The sequence below is a fragment of the Ylistrum balloti genome, unplaced genomic scaffold (genome assembly GCF_031769215.1).
Source record: "Ylistrum balloti isolate Yb309-2 unplaced genomic scaffold, AGI_CSIRO_Ybal_v1 Utg370572, whole genome shotgun sequence".
NCBI classification, from domain to species: Eukaryota; Metazoa; Mollusca; class Bivalvia; order Pectinida; family Pectinidae; genus Ylistrum; species Ylistrum balloti.
Window position 1 is genome coordinate 350,040 of NW_026782358.1, and position 17,377 is coordinate 367,416.

Here is a 17,377-nt window from a genome sequence, read left to right on the forward strand (position 1 = left end):
TCCATTTCTATGTGGCGATTTTAAAAAATGGACTGAAGAGTTTGTATGATGGCAAGGATTGAGAAAGACACAACTATTTCGTCTTTCTATGAGTCGTCAATGATGCTAAGAGCCTAAAACCTAGGAGAGGACTGAAGAAAATCCATTCTGATCGAAAAAAAATCTAAAATCTAAATGGAGTTTACTATCTCCATGATTGCATAAATTTTGTACCAGTTGATGATGTTAGAAGAACATGTGTATGTTCTGACCCGTGCCACTATCAGAAATGTGGCATGCAGGTTACGGCAAATCTCAGAGACTAACGATCCATTTCCAGTGTCTACCACCTGCAACCTCTAAGTGATGACTTATCACACCCATAACGATACTGCAAACCATTATCAATAGACACCATCACAAAAAAGGTCATAACCAAAATCATGTTATAGATATGTTATAAACAATCATGTAATAGATATATTACAAACACTAGGCAGACAATAACGACATACATTAAACTCAAATCCGATGAAACTATGCCAAAATATGAACAGAAGAAAGATTTACACAGAGGTCCTGCAAAATTACCGTTTTCTGCGTATAAATATTGGTCAATTCAAGTAAGTAAATCATAATTCCAAGTGAGTTAAACTACAGCGGAACAAGTCTTTGCATTATACATATCAGTACTCAATCTTAACGCTGCTGATCAGTTTTGGAAAGAATTAACGTCAAAAACAAAATATGGATAAAAATGTTTACCCAAATTACTGTTTTCCAAAACGGGTATAGAATTCAAAACCAACATGAAGCAAATACTACATTGAGACAATGATGAAATATGTTGTTTCTGGAAGATATTCTTTGAGACATCAAATCACATCCAACATTAGATCATAAAAATCACAGTGTATAAAATATGACCCGACACATATTCTCGAAGAATCCAAGACTTCAGTTATTGACAGGGCTTTTCAATATGATGGATCGGTAGAAAATGTTTGCCAATGACATAACTTACAAGTCCGTGCTCCAGGTGTCATCAAACGTGATCGAGTGTGTTGTATTTTACTTTTTCAACAATTAATTGATATCCAATTAATTTGTCTTCACATAGATTGATCATTTGCACATAGACCGTCTTTGTCTACAAATATAGGCGTGGTGTTTGTTGTATACTCCCTGTATAAATAAATTTTTAACTACATTCCTTCACGTTATCCTAAATATCATATTCTATCAATATTCCACTCACACCAAAAGCTATTAACGGCGTACATTTGCTGCTATAAATCTGTCAATTTGGTATCGTTTCAGATCTAATTATGTTCGAACCGTCTGTCAGAACAACAATCAATGACCAACTGACAGCTAGCATTCAACTAACAATCCTGTCTATAGACACAGGCTACTATAATCCATAAATCATCACGTCTGTCTTTCTATTAACATACTTCTAAAAGATCATTTGCTTTGCACTAAACGAATCCATTCAAGTGGAGAATAAGATACCGTATATAGTTGCAATACGAACACTAAATAGCACGTTATTTTCTGTAATATAATATATTCATTTTTATATGACATTTGATCCTCATCAATTATTCTTTTGATAATTAATTCTTGTATACTGCAATTAATCAATAAGATCATTATGCTATATTAGGGAAAAATAGCAGTAGCTCAATGGAAATAGTCAATGAAGGTATAATGCAATTATAGAAAGAAAGAGAAAACGACCAAGGAAAACAACAAAATAACAGGGATAAGCACCTTTCAAAATGCATTTAGTGTTGAATACAGCATACCCCCGGTAATGAACAAAATATAACTGTTTCATCCTTCCTGGACACGTAAGTGATGTTAAGCGTCTAGATTAAATCATTTTCCAGTGTAGACTATTTTTTTCTTGGTTGCTTTTGTTTTGTAAAGGAAAGTACAGAGAGTCTATCTATAGTATTGCGAAACACCACTGAGTGAGCGTTTCAGCTTTATGCATATTTTTTCATTTAGCACAAAGGTGATTTGTAAAGAAGCCGTTGAATTATGTTAATTTCTATCCATGTAGTCGAACAAAGAGAGAATACATAAATTCTCCTAAAATGGAAATCCGACTATCAAAATTAAAAATGGAAATCCCACTATCATTAACAAAAAACGGATATCACATTATCATTAATTAAAAATGGACATCCCATTATCATTAATTAAAAATGGAAATTCCATTTTCATTATTTTAAAATGTCCAAACGATACGCTACCCTAGAATCAAGTCCCTATACTTTCCTTCTTTGATTTTTTTAAAATATCAGCTTTGTTCGTTTTTTCCCCAATTCAAAATTAGCATAAGAAACTTCTTCACAAATAATTCAAGACATCTAATACCAAGTAACAATACAATGTACCTATTACATACACTGTTTTTTATTTCTTTATGCAATATATAAAAACAGTTGACTACAAATTTCATTTGTTTATTAAGTTTAATAATCAGTGAATAGAAGATTGTATACATTCATCAGTCGTACGTTTCATAACAAACACAATCTTAACACAAAACAATTTGAGGTATTACTTATATTAAGTATTAGGCGAACATTTCTAAACATAGGCATGAGATGATTTATAAAACAAAACATGAACAAAACAAGTATTCAAGATTGCACAAAAACACACAAATGAGTAACACCTTCCGCTACAAATTCAGAAGTAGATTCAGCAGAGCCAAATAATGAATCGAACCGCATCATACTTGTGTATCGTCCTTTTTCGTCCTTCTAGGTCTCGTCAGTGTAGTTAAAGTTCTACATTTTGAAATCTAGAAGACGACTGGGAAGTGCACTTACCCAATAATTTAGTAAATTAACGTACAAAGTAACATAATTTCAACCTTTATATATAAAACCATTAATAGATGGTCATTAACTTTATTTAGTGACGTGATACCATATAGATAGCAACGTTGTTACCTCCCCTACTGTTACCATCGATTATGTCATACAAATGGCTGATAGGATAGACAACGTTAGCGAATTACCGTGTCGATTTCGCCTTTTTAAATATTTCTACGTATATAATCAGAGGCAATATTCACAATCTGCAGACAAAGACATTAATCGTACATAAATACCATTTAAATATTAAATACAAGAAAACAGATATGGGACTTTCAAATTTAATTCTGCCACGGCAGAATTCTCCTGCAATAGTACTCCATATCTCCACACTTTTGATTCAATGCATTGCAGTACTTCGAACCTTATTGCATATGTATTCTTAATGAGCATATCTACAATGTATTCATATGATAATGAACGGGTATGAATTGTTAGTATTCTTGGCACATGCGATATTAAGATAAGTAAATTAATATAATCATTGCTAAATAAATAAATCACCTCATTAAATGAAAGGTTAAGTCACTGACTTTTATAAATAAAGTCACGCGAACTAATAAGGCCTTGTTGACAGGTTGTAATTAAGATTACAGTAATGATACTCTGGTCTCATCTATGTTAATTAACACGGAGTTTATCAGTATCATCAATTGTAAAACTTGACCATCATTCAAGGCAAGTAACATATGAAGATACGTGCTCTCTGATGTCGTTTATAATTTATTGACATATGCAATGTTTGAATAATTTATAGTAAATCACTTTCATTAAAAATGCAATAAATTAAAATCAGTGACTATATTCTTACCAAACATTAATTGTCTCCTGTGAGCAATATAAATGTCGTCAAAGTTGAATGAGTGTTATATATCACTTGAAAATATTCAAATATTGTAATTAGCATATTTCATTCATGTATACTGTCGGTTTTACCTGACCTGGTCATTGACAACGGTTTGACATTCACCTGACCTGGATTGTGGCTTATCGCCTCGATTGTTTCGAGACATCAGCGCTGTCAAATATCACAGGAATGCAAATAAAACCCCATCAGAACAGCTCTTCTTTATATCCCTGGTATGTTTTCTTCACTATTGTTACATAATTCATGTGAAAACAAAACACAACCTAAATGTTACATAAATTGATCATGCTGGTGACACATATCACTTCTCTATCAACTCGTGCTACACCTGATACAAACAATACATCACATATCTGTACATGAATGTTTTTGAGTATTGGTTTACATACTGAAGATTATATTCAGTGAACATTACCCGACATGTAAGTATATCTTCGGTTACCATTTTTTATCCAATTTCGTACTGCTCATGACGTATGCGCAATGTTTGAATCGCATTTAAGACGTTATGGTAACGATTAATTGGAACCATTTGAAGTGGTCCCCACAGTCACTTGATTATAACACTTTTACTGATTTGTTTTCTACAAAGAATTGTTAGCATCTCATATAGTACGTTGGTTTAATCGTATGAAGATGAATAACTGTCAGTTCTGCAGTCTGAATGAAACAGATTTTAACTGCACAGGATGTAAGCAATATTTTTTTCGCATAGGTAAGCTGCGTTGTTTAGCTAGTTCTCAACACATCAATTGTTTTCATATTTATGGTACTAAAAGTAAACACCTTAATACCGGATATACACGATTTTTTATCCGATTTGTGGTGTAACTCACTAAGAGCATCCGATCGTGAACGATATTTGCTGATGACGAATATGGCAAACATGGGACATTCGAATGCAAACAACATTTGAGGTAGACCAGCTACTTCAATTTCTTGCAAATATGTTGCAGATTCCCCCCGTCAATTCGGCAAATTTTTCGAAGGGCTGTTCATGCAGTCACACTTGCATTGTTTAACACTGAGAAACTGAAATGAAAATATTTCAAATGTAATTTTCTTTTGATAATACATTATAGAGCTTTCAACAATTCACTACCTCATTGTATATACTCATATAGATAATTACTGATTCATCGTATATTTTTATTGAAACAAATATAGTAATTTCCTGAGATATTTGAATTACTATAGATGTTGTTATGACGTATAGCAATAAAAAATGAACGAAAGGAAATGAAACTGATATCATTAACAATATGCAATCATTGTGATTGCTATGTCATTACAACTAACCTCATCAAAATAGCCATCGAAATGGTCCATCGCTCGGTAAGGGGAACCGGCAATCGTTAATTTGCAGTCACGTTTGCGCAATGAACCTGTAAACAGAAATATTAACTTTAAAATAAACATTGAAGATTATGCCATCAGGATTGGTTTATAAGCAGGTAACAGTAACTAGATTTAATTTTAGCAATGTTATTGTAAAGGACATCAACAGTTCGCTCTTTGATTATTATGCAATACGTTAACCGCCATGATACGCAATGAACAGTTATTTACCATTCCTAAAAAGGTCGAGCGTTCTCAATCGTAGTTCAATTCTTAATGATATAAAACAAATGATTCACAGCAATTTTTCTATCATTGCATTATCACGATGAGTTGAATAATTTATTGTACATGTTTTAATTACGCAATCTTCTTCTTTTAAGTTATAACTCTTTAATATACCAAGAAATCTAATCAGTTTAAAACAAATTTGTATTTACCGTTCATTCCTGATCTTGTGAAGACTTTCCTGTTGTTGACTATTAATGTAAGTGTGTTATCTTGTAGGTATAACACGACTTTGTACCAACCATCCCTGTCCTGGAACATATTAATGTTAGCATATCTTTTAAACTAAAGAGATGCAAAGCTTAGTGTCATATTCACGTGATATCTAGTTATATCATTCCAAATGTACCATAATGGTGCACTGGATGTTCCTGTTTCTGGTAACATCCATGATTATTTTGAGACGAGGTAAACTTGTGGTAGCTTACAGCTGCTTCACTCAACAGCAAACTGGATGCCTGTCGCAAACCATCCAGATCAAATTGTGTAAAGAGTTTTTCACAAGGTCACAATCATGACCATGATAGCATAGATATATCCGTTTCAATCTTATAAGACACACAAGCCGCCATAGGTAGCGAGAATCGAACTACACACCTCGGATCTTCACCTGAAGTTTCGTGAGTCAATGTTATATCAACGGCACTATTATGACACAAATAAACCAGACAACATCTTATTTCAACTTCTACAATATGTTTTCTTAATCAATAAGTTACAAATGCAATTTGTGGACAGAAATTTCAACATAAAATACAAATAATCATCGATGAGAGTAAAATATTTACAAGATAAGTACAGTGGTAATGATCATGTGTGCACGAGAGATATGCTTGCTCCACTGCATACACTATAACCGTCATTTAAATCGCCTATTTAAATTATGCCACGTTCTTGAAAAGAGAACCGGGTTACTTACGACGAAAAAACTTGACATACTTATGAGCATCAAACACATTTAACTTCTTAACGAAAACCATATCAAACTTGAGAGGGCATTACTTACTCTATTTCCTCTGATATTTTTAATAATGCGGTTTCCAAATGTTTCAAATGAAATCCCAAATGTCTGGTCAAAAGGTCTGAAGCGGATCTCCACCGAAGGTCTTATCTTGTACCTCATCGATGTAGACGTTGACCAGCAGCCATTGCTCATCAGTACCATGTGACGCCTCGAATTTATGCTGAATCTGTGCACCTTAAAGTTGAATGCAAATCGCACAGTGTCTGTAAGGTCGTTTGCATAGAACGACTCCACTTGGATCGGTGATCTCCGTATAATCGCTGCTCCATTCTTTGACCCTTTAACTCTATTGGTTATCCGAATGTGCGCGTTTCTGGATAATGTCAAATGACCCCCACTGTCGTCCTTGACACGTCTGTCCATCGTTATGTTGGCAACAACTACACATTTGGTTATTTCTGTAACAGAGAAATTAATGTTTTACATGGCGATATGTATTAGCCTGTATCAACCCTGAAAGTAATAAACGCACAACATAGCTTTAAGATACACTACATATCGTTTTTAAACTTTCACATTTACAAAAGTATTGCAATCGATGCATGTCTGTTTTGCATGCTAGCAAGAAATGCACATTGTGAGTAACAAAGGAACACGTGTCTTGCTTATCTGTGCTAATGATTAGTTAAATGTAAAAGCGATGGTGTAGATTACTTACGTTTTGGTACTGGATCCGTTTTCGGAATTTGTATCGTAGTCTGACTTTCTATATTCAGACCATAATCGCATTGGCACGTTTTTTCTGAAAAGAGTCCCCGTATATGCACACTACAGGAGTAGTCAATCCAATCCGAGTTGACAAGTCTTTGATACATCCAGGGTCGATTTAAATCAGGATGTTTACGGTATTCACCACAGATTGGATCCTTCAAAGAAACTTGTGTGGGCCAGTCACAAGCACAAGTGGCCTGGTTCCACACTAGCGACGACGCACATGTCTGGTATTCGCCTTCAAATTGATTGGGAGTACGTGCGATTTCAAAGAGTCTTGGATTCGTTGGATGTGGCCTGTGCATGCAGTCTGGTCAATACAATGATAATATATCAGATTTGGTTCTTATTCACCATTTCTTTAAAAGATGTAATATCTCATTTATTAACACAATTACTGTACACTTTCAGAATATTCATGTTATTTTTACAGTGAAAATACAAAACGCATACACCGAAAAGTAAATGTACAAAATGTCAGAATTTTTTTTTTATATATATATATAATTGAAAATAAGCTCTGCGTTACCTGGATCAGAGCTGGGAAGTGTGGTGGGCCGAGATGTTGATCTAGTGACACGCACTGTCGTTGTGGATTTCTTAGTGGTTCTAGGAGCATCCTGAGGAAAGGAGGGAGTTGTGGAGGTAGAGGAAGTAATGGAATTCTGAGATGCAGCACCAACAGCTCTTACGCGCCTAAATGAGGAGGTAGATGGTATGTCGTTAGTGGCTGGGGCACATGTTGTGAAATCAACAACCACTGTCAACAGAATAGCTCCCGTCCTGATCAACGTCCATAGGTAAGCCATATTACACGTCTAAAAAATTAAATATGCTTATGAAAATGATTGCACATTTATCTTGAACATTTTGATATTCTATACTCCATAAAACAATTAGCATGCATTGATTGTTAATACAATTAAAAGACATGACATACCTCGTTATTTACGTCGTCGGATTTATATTTACTACGTTCAAGCAGACAGCACATTCCAGAGTCAAACACATGCACAGTAGCAAGATGTGTATCTACTCTGGATAAGCCATTTATGCTGACGCTTCAGTTCATCTGCTGCGTTATCTAATAAAGCCCATCGTTTCTCAAGCACCTAAGCTATGTCGCAGCTGCCGGGAGATCCTACTTGTGGCTATGAATTATTCAAATGATACATCTTCGTTTCTTTTGTTGGAAAGTTTAATCTCTTCTCATTGACAGTTTGATTTAATTAAGTTTGAACCTTGGAGGACCTAAAACCCCTTATTAAAAATAGAGTCACCAAGTTAAACCAAGTACAACTATTCCATTTAAAAAGTCAAAAGAAGGTTGCTCTTCGCTCTTGTCCAGAAAATATTCAACAAAAAATAAAATAATAATCAAGACTAAGTCTAGAAATACCGCAGATTGTTTTCGTTTAAATATTCATAACAAATGCAAATTTTGACATGTGGCCACTTCAGTGCAATTCATTCTTGAAATTGATTTAAATTCTCACAGATAGGTTAGGTTACGTAGATAAAACTATTTCATATTACTGACAGGTGAATTACATATATACAATATGTCACTACAAACAACGTAAAAAATGCAAGTCTGCAAAAAGTATATTTCCTCAAACTATAACGAAACTTATGTAGATATTAGAGTGATCATGAATAAAGAATTTGTGTTTTGCTTTCACAATGAATAAATAAATAAAATTGCATGTCATTTTGAAGCATTTGATAAGATAGAGTAATAGTAAATAGTGCTAATTCCCGAGAAAAAATTCTTGATATTCATAGTTCACCAGTTCTTTGATTTTGCTGTTCAAATTACGAATCTGTCATTTTTTTGCCTTACACTAAACTGATGGTGCGATAACCAGGTAAATGAATTCAACAAGTCGGTGGATTACTATACTCGTAATATATACTATCATATCATTAAAACGCTTCTTCAAATAATCTTTCGGGGAAAACCTTACCAGCTTTAAGAACTATAATATCATATGAATATACATATTACTATTCTTAAGCTGACAGTGCGTTTATTAAACACAGTCTATTTCTGTCATGTTACGATAGCACTTCCGCTTCACAAAGATAAGTCTTCCTTCCTCTTCTCATCGTGATATTGCATGAATCATTTATTAGCTGGCCTGGTTTGCTCAAGACGGCAATTATAAGCTTATGCAATTCAACAGAAATGTCTCTTTATCCATATTAAGTATTCATTAAGGCCTGAATCTAGGTGACAAAGAACAATTGTAATTAACTCTTTTCTCGATAATAAAAGCATTTCTGTATGGGTTTGACTGACTTTTATTATGCTAAACGAATGGATTTACCGTTTCTGTAAAAAAAGTTTGGTCATCAATCTTTGTCTAATATAAAATCTTTGTCTAATATAAACAAAGATGACTAGAACATTGTATATATTCAATTTTGACGTTGTTCATTTAGATTTTGATGTTTGTATGTCCCTTTCTCTGTAATGCTATGCAATAAGTGCCTTCGACGGTCGGGCTAAATATATAATATGAATTTTAAAATGTACATGAATAAGATGTGTATTGCAGAAGTACACCATCATTTGCCAATATAGTTCCCAATAACCAGAAACGCACATTTTTGCTTCAATCTGTTTAAACCATTAACGCATCTAGTTTGGTTCTTTATTTGGTAGTATTGAGCGTGTCATTGCCAAGAGCCCTTATTCCTTGAAAATAGCATTTTGAAATTCCAACAAGGTATAATTGCGAATTCTCGACTGCAGGGTGTTTAGATTGTTCCGAGGAAAAAAACTTGTATCATTCGTGACTTGAGCAATAAAGCATTATCCTAGAAAAAACTATTCTTAAAGATGCATCATGCGGATACCTTTGACATCTCAATATGTTCATGGATTATCATGCAACATTGTCAGTTTAAAACGCCCCACTTTCCAGCTTTATAACGTGCAATACTCAATAAAGGATGATCCACGATTAAGGTCGGCCTGCTAATATCATCCCAATAAAATTATTTCTTTTGTATAACCGTACCACGTCTTGTCACAGAATTCATGTTTATGAAACAGCGACGACAGGTTTGATAATACATAAACACCGTCAAATCTTACTGACTGGTCTCTAGAAATCTTTATTGACAATATGCTATATAGTTTGCCTAAACATTTTCCCGATCTATTTCGTTTTGGTTTTTCTTCCTCTTAATAGATGCTATGTACTATAAAACGTCACTGTTTGTTTTATTAGCTATGAATCTGATCTAAATTTCTCATCGTATCATTTCAATTCATTAGTTTAAAAATCAAGAAAATGATTGAAGTTTGATAAGGTATATTGAGGCAGGCTAAGACCATTTTCAGAAGAAAAAATATATATTATAGTCTTAATTCGAATAAATCAATCTGATTAATTCAAAATAGTGTATGATAAAGAAAAAATATTCTTACCTTAAGATAATATCTTCAAGTATAAAATGATATTCATGTAAGTCGATGTTCATGTCTATCTATTTTACTCAATCTAATGTTAATAAAGCCTCCCACGCAATCACGGAATGTAAAGTTATTGATACATATTTATTTTAAAATGTCAGGATGTAGATTATCGATTCGTGTGAGAATGTAAGTGTATCATATAAAAGTCACCGTGCGCAAGCGCGACATATCACACAAAAGATAGCTGAGAATTAGGGAAACAAAAATATTCAATTTTCACGTTATAAAGTTCACATTTTACAGATTTTTTACATCACCACCAGTCATAATTTATAATGATGAATCAATACCATAAGATATTAACTATATATAGGTAAGGATACGATCCATCATCTCGTTAACGGTATGCTTTATGAAACTGAATATTATGATAGAACCTCTTACTATATTGCAAGAAATTGAGAGGCCGTTTGACAGCGTGTTCTAGTTTATTACCCCTCCCCGGCTGCCTCCCCCGTCTTTTTCGGCACGTACGGAGCTGATATCGACATATCTATCAATTTTCCTCCCACACATTATCTAATTAGCCAGCCAATAGAGGAGAAGTTCATATCTCTATAAGTGTTAATTGACGTTCATGACTTCATGCAGCGATCACGAAAGTCTTCCAACTTCTCAATCTAATGTCTGTTAAAACAAATATTAACTTCAAAGAAATATCAAAAAGTCTATTTGTAGACAGGTTATCATACGTTTGATGTCAGTATTGTAATAAAAACAGTTTTTGATAAACACGTTTTCATACAATAACAAAAAAAGCAAAACCAAAAACAAAAAAAACAAAACAAAAAACACGAAAATACCAACATGTCAAAATATTCATATAGATTCAAACTATATCAAAATATAAATTAAAGAAAAATCTTGCAAATATACAAGGAAAATAAGATCAGGTGTTCCGAGAGAGTAAATGTCTACTGCTTCATCGACGAAACCCGGCATGTAATATTTGGTCAATCTAGTAAATAATGCCCCACTCTCAAATGAGGTACACAACTTATGAACAACAAACGCGTCGAGCTTCATATCGCACAATAAAATAAAATAATTATTAATGAGATGACCATGACGATTGTAAAACTTAACCATCTTTCGAAGCCTTGTGTAACGAATTTGTCCGTCAGTTGACGACTTGCATGAAAATCGTGATAATGGAAATAGGTTCTTGAATATCGAATCAACTGCGACATGTAAACACCAAAGGATGGGATGCAGGGATGTTACTACAGAGAAACGAAAAAATCACAATAGTGAAGTCAAAATCTTCACGCTTATCATACAGTTTGGTGGGACGCTGTCCATGTTTGTTTCGTTTTAAGAAAAGATCGAGATAAGCGGTTGATGCAGAAGAGTATGTTATGTCTTAATGTCCAATTGGCAACAAGCTCTATGGAGTTCTTTAAAATCCAAATACTATTAATTCCACTTCTTGAGTAAACAATACCACATTAATACTGTAACCTAGATTTCATAGTACTAGGAATGATGGTTAGCTTGACAAAGGCTTGATTGTACATCTTTACGAACCAGCTATAAAACATTTTACACGGATTCTTGTTAAGTTTAGAATGCAATATAAACATGGAGTCCGTATGATAAAAAGGCAATCTAAATTATTGAAATACCGAAGCATCATTAGCCAGTAATTTCGTCTTTGAAAAGATTACATAATGTCTAAGTGGAGTTGCCTTCGTTATCAAGCAAGTCTAGTTATTTGTGAATACAGGAAATGTAATAATGTTTGCAGACAAGGAGCAGGTAATTGGACGCCTTATTTACAGGCACAATAATGTAAATCTTGAAGTGTTGATTTAACATCGGAATCGTATTTTATTTTTCATTTTAACGTTAGATACAGTAGAGCCGAAGCATGATATAATCGGCATCATACAGCTGTTACGTCCATCTAGGACTCGACAGTGATGCTGAGGGCCTGAATTGGTTAAATGTGTGTGCCAGTTATTGCATATTATAGGTAGTTCTTAAATTAATCTTCTCCTATAACGTATGATTCCTATTGCAATTATGCTTTATGTCAAACACTTAATTTAATACAGCATTATTTCTTTAATGTGACTGGATGAAGAGAAAATGTTCTAATTATCTATATGATAGAGTAAATTCAAAACAAGTGTTTGTGAGCGCATCAGAACAGGATTTAATGGATAAATTGAAATAACTGCCCTGCAAAAACATCGTATATTTCTTCACTTTCGTCATGAACATTATTGTCGTAGTGTATATATACATATTGTCCATATCAGGAAGCTGTGTTAGTCTCTTCCATGTCGATACACACATTTGTCCTAGCCCGTGTTGATACATGTATTTGCCATGTTCTGTATCGATTAACGTATTTCTTATGTTCGGTGATGATACATGCATTTGTCACTGACTACTTTTGACACACATCTTGTCATGTCTCGTGTCGTTACGCGTGTGGTGGTCATGCTCCCTGTTGATATTCCAGTGCTGATACACATGATGTGCTTAACTTTGTATTGATATTTAGTCTGTCCGCTATTAATATGTAAAACATCAATCTTTTTATAGGTTAATGTCTTAGGATAGGTTAGAGTACAAACCTAACATTCACTAATTAACAAATGCACATTTAGTATTTAACCAGCAAATGTATTATCAATTCTGAACTGAAAACTCAAAACACGTGTATGATAGCTAGAATACATTTTGACTGCTGTTTTTTTTTTTTTTTTTACTTACTTAAGACGACTAGAATCTGGTTCAGAGATCCAAAAATGAATTACATCATTATAACCTAAATTGGAAAATTGGAAGTCCACATGCCGTAATGATTTGATTTTATTGTAAAAGAAATGGTCTCTCTTATAAGTGAACTATATAATATACCTTTACATGTTAATAAGTATAGATAAAAGAGTCATCATAGCATGTTAATGAATCGGTAGAATAGTTAGGTATTTTATCTCATTTATAACGTCAACTGTCCAAATTTTGTCAATACGATCTCGTTGCAATATTCATTGATGGTCAACAGAATCATACAATGTTTTGATTTAAAACAGTACCTTATAAGTTTAACGTCTACATAAAACACGACTCTGGAAACAAATGCCGTCACCATTCCTCATTAGTAAAACAAAACTAGACCATGAATTGTCCTTTAAAAGCTTAACAAGCTATTCAGTCCATATGAAATTGACATGTTAATTGCTAATGCCAAGTGCCAATTTCATTAAAACGAATTTTGAATTTCAAATGATATGGTTTCGAAAACATACTTGTGATGCAGGTCATAAGAAAGTATGAATGGATGAGATATCCGTAGACATGTAACTCACACGTGAACGGATGTGACATGTCTGTTGACAATTCGAAGTAATAAAAGTCAATGGCAGACCGCACAATCACGCAACCGTGCGTTTACAAACATTTTAACGTGTGTACGGTATATTCATTGATATAACGTTTGAATCAGGGAAAAGGACAATGTAATGTTAAGATACTTTTAGCCCATTTTACAATTGTTAAAACTTTATGATTGATAAAATCAATATTACACACCAATGGTAAGACTCTCGTGGTATCCTTTGATTGACGCTACAATCAAGCTCGTTTTCATAATATATAAAAAAAAATGTAAATTCCTATCACATTAACTCATGTTTATTGTTTGTTTTCGCATAGCTGTCAACAGAAGCGCGGAAAATTCGAATTACAATACAAGAGATTTTGGGAAATATATCAAAATCTGATGATACAATTACAAATTGATACATATGCATTGAAATGACTTTATTTGGTATTCATGGGCTTATGAATGTCAATAGGACGAAGGTACATTTATCATGAAGTGATAACGCTGGATGTCGATAACATCTTAACATAATGCTCAATATCGTATTATTTGAAAATAATTGTGCCACTATTTAATGTAAGTAAACCTTGGCATACAGGAAATGGTGAGTAATGGGGAAGAGAAAATGAAGTCTACCAGCAGAGTATATGTGCTGTATATTACCATTTTAATGTGTTAATTTTTAGTAGAGCTGTTATCGTGGAATATCACAGACACACATTGCGCTGATTCTAGGATTAAGAGAACACTGGAAAATTGCATATTCGAAACAAAAAGTTTGAAGTATCATTCATTCTAATACTTGCTGTATAGTTCATTAGTTTTTTGGGGGTTTTGGGGGTTTTTTTTATTATTTTTATTTATTTTTTTTTATTCTTTTTTATTTAATTTATAGTCATTTATTTAATTAATTTATTTTATAATCTCGTTTGGTGTTGAAATGATGAAATGATTTCTAGCAAAAACTTAAAACCATCGAACCTAACTATATGAAGACAACAGGAAGTAAGTGTATCGTTTAGATTCATTGTGTTTGTTTTTGGTATATAAATCTCGCTAGAATTAGCCGACCCATTGAGACTAGTGTCCTGTAGCTTAGAGCAAGGCCGACCTTTCCTGCTCAGACAGATACGTCTCCTAACTGAATGGGGCTTTCATTCACACGAATATAGCAAACTATAGTATAAGAAATTAACACTGTTTAGCCAGGCGTCCAACACCAACGAGGCAGAAAGAATGGCCTTATTTACAGATCCATCCATCAGTTTAACACCTGCGAGCTATATACCATCAGATGTGTGCCACGAGGCCATTGAATTTTGTCGTTACAACACTTTCTCCTAAAATCTTCAATTAGATTAAACCGTTCTTTAATCTAATATCAATGAATATTTCAGCTTTAAACATTACACTACTCCTTACGAAGATTTTTTATACACATATTTCATTTCCATAATTTATAGCAAACGTAACATTTTCCGGAAGCCATGAAACTTGGTGTGCTTTATTATGTCATTATTTGCAGTATTTGGTTTCTTAAACGAGTGACAGATTAACAATTGTCCAAATGACAATTATTGTTTCGCTTTTTCCCTTTTTTTAACGTAGAAAAGTAACCAAAATGATTTTTTATCAGAACTTGTTAAGAAAATGATGCATTTTATCAATTTACGGAATTGTCTTGAACAGACATTTCCTTAAGGCGTTATTAAGGTGTTCCACCTCCGAAATGACCATCTTATCTGGGGATATTCATTGTTTCGATGGTCGCTGGTAATCTATGTCAAGAATCGGAAGTCTTTGTAATCAAAGAAACATGATATAAAGCACTACGTTAAAATGTCTGAATATGAAGATATTATGTATTAAAACATAATCAAATTATTTGAATTTGATGAAATGTCAGTGAAAAGTAATTTATTATTTATAACAATTGTCCAATGAAAAATGAATGTCGTTAGAGATTAAAATTAGCCTTCCTCTTTCTAAACTCCAGTTTTGATGGTGTTCGTGGAATCAATATTTCGTTCAGTCTTGACGGATATTATATTGTAAGAAATGTGTCTCCATTATGATGAATAAACATCCAAATTTAGCGTGACATATGATAAAGCAGGTGAATATGGCCATTCACAGTTTCTAAGCCACAAAGTTTTAGATCATTTTAGAACTTTTGTCAGATGATAATAAATACTTCGAGCGTTTCATGAATTTTTAATTTCTTTGATCGATCAGACTTTTATCCAAACAGGAAATACCCACCAATGAAAACACTTCAATACATTTCATTCTTATTTCCTTGAAACGTATACCTAACTAACGCTACAGTTTTCTTCAGCGATGATAGATAGATGGTTTAATAGTCTGATTTAGCTCATTCCATTTTTACGATATCATCATCACATTTGCTTAAATTGCACAAAAATTAGCAATATTGATAAGATTAGTGATTCGTTCTTACTTATTTCCTGAACCATTTGTTAATGGTGATTTATGGTGAGTAGGTCAATGACGATATTTTTACACACTGATTGTATTGGTTGCTTAGAGACTCAATTAACAATGTTAGGACATCAATCTTCATCATGTCTGGTGAGAAATTTAACTCCTCGTTGGATATTTGATATAGCACGTCGATTTCATATATTGCCCGAACGAGGAAGTATATTTTATCACTTCATATCGGTTCTGGTCATAAAAAGTAATGGAAAACTTTCCCATGATTTTCATCAATTTATATCTCTCGAATATTTCCGATATCTTGCAAGAAAATCTTGATTTTGAGGACGAGCATTTGAAAATCGAATTAACTACATGTTAACACCATATGTTGGGGGATGCAGGGGTGATATTAACCAGAAATGAATATCTACAATGGGCAAATGGAAAATCATCACTCTTATCATACAGCCTGGTAAAATGGGGGGGGGGTGGCTGGATGTGTCCCTCATTTCGTTATATGAAGAGATCGAGTTGAGAGGCTGATACAAAAGTCCAATGTCCCTTTGATTTTTCAATTCAGGTGGATATATACGATGGTCAAGACATCATGAATATATCTGAAAGTGTATTTCGCAAGGCCTTTGTGACTAGTTTTGATCAGGGCTTAGACAAATTTTCCTTCTATTAAAGCCAAAACAAGTCAGGCAAAAGAGGGGTCTACTTAGTTTCCATCAGTGTGCTAATACTCTGATAGAAGATATAATCGCAAAGCCCGACGAAGGTATTGTCAACCGGAGGTTCGGTCATACTTATTTAATGCAATACGCTTCAGTATAGTTTAAAATCATATGTACGTACCTCCGTTCACCGTCCTTGTACAAGAAAAACCCAATTAACAAGGCAACGAAAACGTTCCTTTGGTTTGGCCAATCCTGTGATTAATGTTCAAAACTTATATTTCATACTTCCATAACATGTTTCATGATGTTATTTACATTTACAA

General features: G+C 33.5%; 1 protein-coding gene across 1 annotated transcript; it reads right to left on the reverse strand.

Moving 5' to 3' along the window:
- Positions 1-4,710: 4,710 nt before the first annotated feature.
- Positions 4,711-7,914, reverse strand: LOC132556471 (uncharacterized). The gene is made up of 6 exons (XM_060220881.1): positions 7,635-7,914; positions 7,053-7,415; positions 6,377-6,792; positions 5,523-5,622; positions 5,044-5,129; positions 4,711-4,776 (listed from the first exon to the last, which is right to left on the reverse strand). The coding sequence occupies exons 1-6, from the start codon at positions 7,912-7,914 to the stop codon at positions 4,711-4,713; spliced, it is 1,311 nt and encodes a 436-aa protein (XP_060076864.1).
- Positions 7,915-17,377: the final 9,463 nt, after the last annotated feature.

Coding starts and splice junctions, on each gene's coding strand:
- LOC132556471 (XM_060220881.1), bottom strand. CDS start 7,914: ATGGCTTACCTATGGACGTTGATCAGGACGGGAGCTATTCTGTTGACA. Junction 5,623..6,376: donor AAAATATCAGAGGAAATAGA/GTAAGTAATGCC, acceptor AATATGTTCCAG/GACAGGGATGGTTGGTACAA. Junction 5,130..5,522: donor CACAAGATCAGGAATGAACG/GTAAATACAAAT, acceptor TTCTGTTTACAG/GTTCATTGCGCAAACGTGAC.